The sequence below is a fragment of the Tachypleus tridentatus genome, chromosome 2, assembly GCF_004210375.1.
Source record: "Tachypleus tridentatus isolate NWPU-2018 chromosome 2, ASM421037v1, whole genome shotgun sequence".
NCBI classification, from domain to species: domain Eukaryota; kingdom Metazoa; phylum Arthropoda; class Merostomata; order Xiphosura; family Limulidae; genus Tachypleus; species Tachypleus tridentatus.
In genome coordinates, this window is record NC_134826.1 from 138,037,424 (window position 1) to 138,047,601 (window position 10,178).

The 10,178-nt window shown below is 34.8% G+C and overlaps 3 protein-coding genes across 6 annotated transcripts in view; 1 reads left to right on the plus strand and 2 right to left on the minus strand.

The window, feature by feature from the left end:
* The window catches only part of LOC143245225 (uncharacterized), a 418,752-nt gene that overhangs the window by 276,876 nt on the left and 131,698 nt on the right, over positions 1-10,178 (plus strand). The gene's annotated exons all lie outside the window — the stretch shown is intronic.
* LOC143245228 (glycoprotein 3-alpha-L-fucosyltransferase A-like) overlaps positions 1-10,178 on the minus strand; it is a 524,457-nt gene that overhangs the window by 6,805 nt on the left and 507,474 nt on the right. The window lies entirely within an intron of this gene.
* Positions 2,071-5,605, minus strand: LOC143245217 (alpha-(1,3)-fucosyltransferase C-like). Of its 2 annotated transcripts, none has more exons than XM_076491314.1 (2): positions 5,206-5,605; positions 2,071-3,587 (listed from the first exon to the last, which is right to left on the minus strand). In XM_076491314.1, the coding sequence occupies exons 1-2, from the start codon at positions 5,253-5,255 to the stop codon at positions 2,372-2,374; spliced, it is 1,266 nt and encodes a 421-aa protein (XP_076347429.1). In that variant the 5' UTR covers positions 5,256-5,605; the 3' UTR covers positions 2,071-2,371. The 2 variants fall into 2 exon arrangements, with proteins under 2 accessions (XP_076347429.1, XP_076347430.1); XM_076491315.1 differs by having other exon boundaries at positions 2,072-3,155; positions 5,206-5,604.

Genomic DNA, 10,178 nt, shown 5'->3' on the forward strand with positions numbered 1-10,178 from the left:
ATACGATCAGAAGGTGAACTAATAACTAGATTTTTTGTGTGTGCCCTATGAATCTTTGTTTCTCAGAAGATATAACTTCAGTGACGTCTCTCGCTGCTGTCATTGATTTACTATTATAAATCTATTTTAATAATGATGTATATTTAAGTTAAATTTATATTTATATATGCACGTAACTTGTAGTGTTAAACCTGCACTGCGAGATTCCTGCCTATTTACTAAAGTTCTAGAAGATTCGCAGGTCTAATAATCAACAATATGTGTGTGCAGTAAACACTGGTGTTTCGTCAGTATTGTTGTGCATGCGTAAATTTCTGGCAACTTTCTCCACGCCTATAAATGTAACCAACGCGATGCGCCAAGAGACAGTATATATTATTGGTTCGCTCTAATTGGTATACTACAAACCTCGGAAACTATAAGTGTGATTAATATTTATTAATAGGGAACTTCAAATATTTGACCAGTCGCGGCAAACATGCTCGCCCTCCCAGCCGAGGGGACGTTTTGATGTGACGGTCAATCCCAATTTTCGTTGGTAAAAGAGTAGCCCAAGAGTTGGCGGTGGGTGGTGATGACTAGCTGCCTTCCTATTAGTCTTACACTACTAAATTAGGGACGGCTCGGTGTAGTGGGCGAACAACCTACTCACTTTAATACCTGTTCATGAAATCGCAAGTGATTGCGGCCCTTTGTTCCTTGATGGAATCGCGTGGTAGATGAATGAATGAATTAGTATTTTACGGAGACATTACAGAACTTTAGTTGCGAAAAACTCGGCGCGTGAACAGCGAATAAAGAAGAAGACAGAGCTATTTAGCTCCCTGTTAAATGAATTGTATCTATATCAACTCAGAATAAACTCCATAAGACAACAAGAAAGAAATCTCAACCTTGTTTGTAAGAGTTTGTACATGGATTATTATTTGTGATAACCGTTCCTGTAAATTGTATTGTTGTTTGTATATTGAAATACATTTGTATTAAAAAGAAACTATGTGTATCCATATTGTTGGCAAATACCATTAATTGTAATTGTTTGACTAATACATCTAAACTATTGTTTAACTCAGTTTCAGGTTATTTGAAATAATAATACACAAAACTGATTAAGCCTGTTTTTTTCTCTGCGAGTACACGTGTATTTTTATTATTAATTCAAATCAACAAGTTGCTTTATGTGTATACTTCTCAGCTGCTAAGTATCACAACACAAATTATATTAAAACATGACTCTGAACACCATATCTTGGTAAGTTTTATAACCAAAAAAAAAGTTTCTTCTCTAATGATATAGTTGTACGCATAAGTTGAAGTCTTACGTTCATTTTCATTAATTATTCCAAAGATTGTATCTTATAGGATATTATACACGAACGTATTAGTTTTGCCTATGTTTTGAATATCACAAAAAGAGATTTTCTTCTTATTTGGAAAATATTGTTACATTTTTCTCACAACACAAAGCCTTACTGATATCGGTGTTTTTTTTTCATTAGGGATTACTTTTAAAAGTTTTGTGTTTGGTAGTGTAAATTTTACATCAAAATATCTCTGAGGCAAAATTACAAGCGTAAATAAGGTGAGAATACTCGACTAGATTGTCAAAATTAGAGGTGTAATTAAAGTGGGAATACTAAAATAAAACTGTCATAAACAGTTGTACCCAAGTGGAATACTAAAATAAAACTGTCAAAATTAGAATAAAGTGGAATACTAAAATAAAACTGTCAAAATTAGAGGTGTAAATAAAATGGAAATACTAAAATAAAACTGTCAAAATTAGAGGTGTAAATAAAGTGGGAATACTAAAATAAAACTGTCAAAGTTAGAGGTGTAAATAAAGTGGGAATACTAAAATAAAACTGTCAAAATTAGAGGTGTAAATAAAGTTGGAATACTAAAATAAAACTGTCAAAGTTAGAGGTGTAAATAAAGTTGGAATACTAAAATAAAACTGTCAAAGTTAGAGGTGTAAATAAAGTGACAGTGTTAAAACTTGATTATTTGCCGAACACTCTTTCTATTTTCTTTATCAACGAGAATACGTCATAATTTAAAGAACAAGTGTTTAAGTAACGTATTGTAAAACAACTTTATTATAAACGTTTTACTTGAATACTTCTGATACAGTTTGATATTTTATTGTTGTTATTATCTTGTTTACAATTTAGATCGCGTTTGAAACAACTGTATATTTTCTTAATTCTATAAAGTCTTTATTTAAATAATTAAACTTAAAATCATTTCCACAAAATAAAAATGTAATCTCTTGTTTCAATCTCCATGATGTTTGAAACGTCTAGTTATTTAAACTACGGTTCTTTCTAATGCTTTATCTAAACGGAATAGACATTTTACACACTTTGTATCATACAAACTTATTGTCTGAATTCCATTTTTTACACTGAGCCTCTTTTATGAACCATTTGTACAGATTATATTTAACAGAAACGGAATTGTCCACGTGTAGTTTCTCACAGAGATCACACATCCAACGTTGGAGGTAGACTTTGTACTTTCTCTTCCACTGAAAATATTTATTGTAAAGAACACTGCTAGAACCAACCAATTTCAAGTGCTCGGCCAGTTTTCTTGGATCTGGATAATCCATAGCGTTAATGAAAGATCCCGGAGGAGCGAAACTGCTGTAGTTCGCTCCACCGAGAGTCACGGGCACAATATCGAAGTTCAACACATTGAAAAACTTTTCCGTTACGTAGTCCTTACATATCGAATTCTCAAATGCTAAATAAAACTTGTATTTTTTTAAAATCTTTTCGTAACATTTCGCTGCCTGCGTTGGAAGACAAACTTTGTCTCCACATTTTCCATAAATGTCCACAGATATAAAAGATTTCAATTTTTGGACATACTTTTCTCTCTTGCTCGGTGTGTGGCATTTGCTCACAATCCAAACAACATCCTTCACTTTCTTTTCAAGGAAGTCGTTGTCTAGTGTCTCACCTGATACCATTTTTTCACAGATGTGCCCATAACGTACTGGTATGTCCGAATCTTCACGATAAGTCATTGTCCAGTTAAACAGCCCATCGATTTTATTCCAAGGCATTTTGATAAGTCTAGGAGCTTCTATTCCATAAAGAATCCATCTTTGGTGCAACCCTCTGTCCTTCGGCAGCTTAACATTCGACCTAAAATTTGGAACATGAAACAGAATAGCATCAACTGATGTAAGCAGTTTTCGATCTGCGGTAACAGAACATTGGTATTGGCAGCTGTAACGAGAGAATGTTTCGTTTCCAGGCAGGAAAAAATAATAGTCGTCAATAAACTGTGTTCCAAAAAACTTCGTCCAAAGTAAAATAGTTACTGTGGCTTGTGATCTGGACGAAACTGGGAACAAGGGAATGTTAACAAGACGAGGTTGTCTTGGAGCAGAGACATTAACAGCTGCGACTGGACAAGAAAAATATGTTTTACCGAAGTAATTCAATTGTTCCTTCTGGAACACGTTCTTTCCATTATAAAAACACCAAAATATTCCAAGACAAACAGTGAGGCAGAGAAAAAGTACTATATTTTTCATTTTTGATATGGGTAAAGACAGGGATATTTCCTCAACCCTGTAAATAATTTGACACTGTTAATAACAGAGACATTGGTTTTAAACATTTTCTATGTAAAGAACAAATCAGTTACTTTTGACTACTTTTAATAATTACAAATGTTTAATGAAGACAAAGAGTATTTTTAACCAACAATAATGATAAATTTCCAATCTCCCCAGCAACTTAAATCTAACACTTCAAAGAATTCTAAAAGAACTATATTACCCAGTTAATTAACTATAAAAAAACTATATTACCCAGTTAATTAACTAGAAAAAAACCATATTACCTAGTTAATTATATATAAAAAACTATATTACCCAGTTAATTAACAGCAAATCGCCCCGGAATAGTAAGTATAGGGTCCAGTATTTCACAGATGTCTTTGACCAATTTACCAGAGTAGTCAAAAATAATGAAGAGAAACGTAAGTGACGGTAAACGATGTTTGTTTATTTGTTTTTTGAATTTCGCACAAAGCTCCTCGAGGGCTATCTATGATATCCGACCCTAATTTAGCAGTGTAAGACTAGAGGGAAGGCAGCTTGTCATCACCCACCGCCAACTTTTAGGCTATTATTTTACCCACGAATAGCGGGATTGACCGTAACATTATAACGTCCCCACGGCTGAAAGGGCGAGCTTGTTTGGTGCGACGGCGATTCGAACCCGTGACCCTCACATTACGAGTCGAGTGTATTAACCAACTAGCCATGCCGGAGCCCTGTAATACAAAATATTTTAATTGGGTCTTATTAACATTGCTTACGATTCGAATAATATTTGTAACGTCAGAAAGAGGTTTTATTGGGAACTTTAAAACGTTTTCACACCATATGTTCCTGTGGCTTTACAAAGACTGAGTGTAAGTGGCGTAGCGAACTTATCAATACGTTCTTAAAATTAATATTTCAAACACACGTCTCTTTAATGCATAAGACTTCACAAATTGAGCTAATTAGTGAAAGACTGTATTATAACGGAAAAGTTGAATTTTAGAAATAATATTCATCTTATAACAAATGAACGGAACCTGTTTTTATATTCACTAACATTTAAATATGAATCGTTTTCACATTATCTATAATACCTTACTAAAAACGGCCCGACATGGCCAGGTGGGTTAAGGAGTTCGTCTCGTAATCCGAGGGTCGCGGGTTCAAATCCCCGTCGCACCAAAATATGCTCGCCCTTTCAGCTGTGGAAGCGTTATAGTGAACGGTCAATCCTACTATTCGATGATAAAAGAGTGGACCAAGAGTTGGGGGTGGGTGGTGGTGAGTATCTGCCTCCTCTCTGGACTTACACTGCTAAATTAGGGACAGCTAGCGCAGATAGTCCTTGAGGAGCTTTCCGCGAAATTCCAGAATAAGCAAACCTCATTAAACAATTTACTACTTTATAAAGCTATTGAAGGAACTTTATTTTTATCGAATCGTGTTGTTTTTATTGAAAGTGCTAGAACTGTTTTGTCCGTGGGTAATTTTGATATACCATCAGTTAATACCATATTATGTCATTCCTGTATATCTTATTTTTTGTTAATATTATAAAACGACTTAATGTTTTTGTCGTCATTAAATCCTTCAAAAGTTTTGAAATTGTAATAAAGTACATATAATATAGTTCCTACCACTTTGGAAATGGAACTCTGTATTTGTGGCTGCCGTCAGTTCTCCCCATTATGCGAATGTAAATCCAATCAAGCTATTCCCATATATCTTGTTTCAACTTCAGCTCTCGCATACGTTTATACCACTTCACAACATTATGACGTCATGCGTGCTTTAGGACCAATCATTAAACGGAGAGCTCAACAAGCTAAAATATTGAACTTAGTTGAATATTTCTAACGTTTTCTCTGTGTTATATATCTTTTTCACCACAGTAGAAAATGTGTTACATTATTAAGGTCCTCATTAAACAACGCCATTAAATATTACCTACTAATTACGAAACTATTCTATTAGAAAACACACAGACAAAAACACTTCCATCGAAATCAAAAACAGATCTGTCGAGTCCAAGGCCAAGCGTGATTAGGGGTGTCACTCGTAATCTGAGTGTCGCGCGTCGCATCGCAATCACGCAATCGCAAGCTTGACTTAATTTCGTTCTATAAAGTGCGTTTACGCAAACATATACACTTACATTATCATAGATGTGTGTTACATGACTCATTAAGTGTCTTTTATTCATTGTATCACTATAACTGTAGGTTGGTTACAAAGGAGTACACGGATACCTGTTATGTGCTTTGTTAAGATAAAATGTGTTCTTTCTACAATAGAGTTTTATTTTTTTATCACAGTGTTCCATTCTTTTCATTGTTTATTAAAATTTTTGGTGTATTTTGATTTTAAAATTACAGCTAATTATCACTTCTTTTATATTTTTAACACATTTTACACGTGTTATAATTTTTAGCAAGGTATCTTGCAGTGTTTTCTCGTGTGTTTTTTTCCATATGCTAATGAAATCTGTGTTTCATTTACTGTATCACTATAATGGTAGGTTGGTAACAAACATACCTGATGACGTGTATTCCTTTCTTCAAGTTTTCTTTTTATCACAAGTGTTCCATTGTTTTCTTTGTTTTATTAATGTTTTTCGTGTAATTTGATTTAAATACTTACCGCTAACCATTACTTCTTTTATATTTTCTAAATCATTTTATACCTTATGTTGTAATTTTTTAACAAGGTGGTATCTTGCAGTGTTTTCTCCATATGTTAATTATTTAACTAGTGTTTTATTTCATGTATTTACGCTTATACCCCCTCTTTGAGGTAGGATGGATAAAGAGAATAAAAAAGTTAGTATAACTTTGATAGGCGAACTTTGGAAACATGTATTGTGATATGTAACATTACTTCTTACGTGAAATAACTCTGTACAATACATCACTGTATACTTACGAATTTAACACAGAAAACATTCATGAGAATATACACCCACAGCGGCCTGTTTTGGCCAGATGGTTAGGGTACTGAATGGTAACCGAAGAGTTGCGGGTTCGAATCCCCGTCACACAAACATGCTGTTCAATAATGGTGCGTTATAATGGGTTTTAATCCCACTATTCGTTGGTAAAATAGTGGTCCAAGAGTTGATGTTCGTGATGATGACTAGTTGCCTTCTCTCTGGTGTTACACTACTAAATTAGAGACACCTAGCGCAGATAGTCCTCTCGTATCTTTGTGCGAAATTCAAAACAAACCAAACCCTCTCACAGTGCCATCTTTTGGTCATATTTAGTATTTCGCTAGTCTCAGATGAAGATTAAAATGGGCTCGGCTTGGCCCGGTGGGTTAAGGCGTTCGACTCGTAATCTAAGGGTCAAGGGTTCGAATCCCCGTCGCACCAAACATGCTCGTCCTTTCCAATATTTGTTAGTAAAAGAGTAGCCCAAGAGTTGGCGGTGGGTGGTGATGACTAGTTGCCTTCGCTCTAGTCTTAAACTGCTAAATTAGGGACGTCTAGAGCAGATAATTCTTGTGTAGCTGTGTGCGAAATTTTAAAAAATGAAGATTGAAATATTTAAATTAATAATTACTTAAATGATCATGGTAAATTTCATTTTCTCAACACCAGATGTCAGGAATGTTTATTGAGGAAAACCTTCTACGTTTAAAATATATTCACACACATTGTACTAATTATTGTATTTAAGAAGAAAAAATATATATAAAGGAACAACTTAGGCTAAGTCTCTCTAGCATTAATTCTTATTATCCTTGTTATAAAAGTCATAGTTTGTACGAAAACAACTCATTTTTAACCTTCATTAACCTGTTCAGTGCCGTAGACGAACTAACTCGTCCAAGCCGATCGGTAACACAGTGCGACAGACAGGTTAATTCGTTCTCAATGTGCTTTTAAAGACATGTATTTGACCTACTTACAAATTGTTTCACTTTCGATCCAAAATGGCGTTACGAAAACAAAAGTTACAAAATGAAGATTTGTATTTTGAACTTGGTTCTGAAGTTATCGTAGCAGATGAAATATTTGGCAGTCAACAGGTTAACGAAGGCTGATATAAAGTAGAAAACATCGCTCAACCAACATTATCATTGCTGTGATAACTCTCAGAAATGTAATTGTATTTTAACCACATTTTCTTACACCTAGATTGGTAAGAAACAGATGGTATAGATCAGTTTACACCCCTCGCTAGTATAGGGTAAGTCTGCGGATTTACGACGCTAAAATCAGGGATTCGATTCCCTCAATGGGCTCACTAGACAGCCTAATGTGGCTTTGCTTTAAGAAAACACACACGCACATATCAGTTTTCTCGTTTCGCCCCCTAGCGTCACAACGATTAACATGATTGCAATTACGTTTTGGATTAGTTTCCAGCACAAATAGTTCAATACTCAGCCTCAGACGGATACAAATTTGCTTTAGTCTTTCTAGATCTTTAGAAGTACCTTAGTTATTACTAAGTCTAACGTCAAATTTTATGGTCTTGTGAAATTAGTATTTATACGAGTGTAAAAGAAAATATATGTTCTTTTATTTGTTAACTATGTCATTACAGAACATATAAAATAAATTTTAATATAAGTAAACAAAATATAGATTTTATTTTTGAAAAGGTGAAGTAAAAATCTGATTAATAACAAAAAGAAGGATAAGTGAAAACTGTATATTTTGTTTTTTAGTTTCACACAAAGCTACTAGAGGGCTCTCTACGCTAGCCGCCCCTAATGTAGCAGTGTAATACTAGAGGGAAGACAGTTAGTCACCACCCTCACCATAACCTGGGCTACTCTTTTACCAACGAAGAGTGGGATGGATCGTAAAATTATAACGTCCCCACGGATGAAAGGAAGAACATGTTTGGTGTGACGGGAATTCGAACTCGTGACCTTCACGTTACGAGTCGAGTACCTTAACCACCTGGCCATGCCGGGGCCTGTATAGTTGGAAAAAATCGTAAAGTTAATACTCGGAAACACGAATTTCTTTTAACTTATTATTTACGTGAGTTGTGACAATACTCGATTGAGTTGAATGGTCTTGAATTAATGAAAAATATTAAAAATGGTAATATTCTGATTGTTTCGATGCTTGGAAAATAACTGCAGTCAGAAACACTAATTTCAATTAGTTGACTACTTTCATGACGTAATTGGTGTGATTGATACTTGTAGCTTATTGGTTACTCGAGTTAATCACCATGTTCTACTCTAGAAACCAAATAAACATTTGATGAACCAATCTTTCCAGCAAAGGTGTGCCAGTAACCGAAAAGTCGTCGGTTGTTTTTAAATTTCGCATAAAACTACTCGAGGGCTATCTATGCTAGCCGTTCCAAATTTTGCAGCGTAAGACTAGAGGGAAGGCAGTTAGTCATCACAACACACCGTCAACTCTTGGGCTACTCTTTTACCAATGAATAGTGGGATTAACCATCGCATTATAACGCACCCGCTGCTGATAGGGCGACATGGGATGCGAACCCGTGACATTCAGATTGGGAGTCGCACGCCTTAACACACTTGGCTATGCCGGGCCGCTGAAAATTCTGTTTCATTTTAAAACGAAAATACGGTCAATATAAAAAACAAGTGTTGGTAATCTGACGTTTATGAAAGACTGAGAACAGTTTACACTTTGATGGTTCAAGTGTGTGTGTACACATCACAAAATGATAAAAATCTAAATGTTTGGTAAGTTGATAATTATATCTTGGAAAGATGGTGTGTGTGTTTTTCTCATAGCAAAACCACACCGGGTTATCTGCTGAGCCCCCCGAGGGGAATTGAACCTGTGATTTTAACCTTTTAAATCCGTTACCGCTGTACCAGAGGGGGTATGGTAAAATAAAGATCCATTGAAATCACCGACTAGACACTTGCACCATCTTGATAAACTGAATATTTAATATCGTACAAACCTTTTGTTTATTTGTTTGTTTGTGTGTTTGTAATGAAGTACAAAGCTACACAATAGGGTATCTGTGCTCCCCCCAATCACGGGTATCGAAACTCGGGTTATAGCGTTGTAAGTCTACAGACATAACGCTGTGCTACTACGGGGGACTTATTTGTTTGCAGCCACATAAATGCATAACCGGCTGTAACTATTCTACCCATCGTAGGCACCGAAACCTAAGTTATAGCGTTTTAAGCTTTGAGAATTACCGCTGAACCCCTATGGGACTAAAAAAACTTCAATGAATTCAAGTTACAGCTTCTGAAAGACATTTTGTTAGCATTTTCCCAAGAAATTAATATAAGATTTTCGTTACTGAGTGATTACCATGTTTTTTGTTAATCTATCTATTAATAACACTATAACGACCTTCCAACGAACGAGCAACGTGTGAAACTGTGTTATTAATTATCCTTTTTGTGCTCACACATAACCTTCATTGGAAACATTTATAATTATTGCATTGCGTACATGTTTTATTAACTGAAATATCTAACGTTTCTAGTTCATTTAAATGTTATCACTCATTGTTGAAATGTTTTATAAGTTCAGTAGAATCAAAGAAAGATTTATTGTTACGTGGTTTATTTTAGCAGTTTCAAATATTGTAGTATAAGCATTTTAAACCCTATTGTTTAATTATATGCCATTAAAATAATT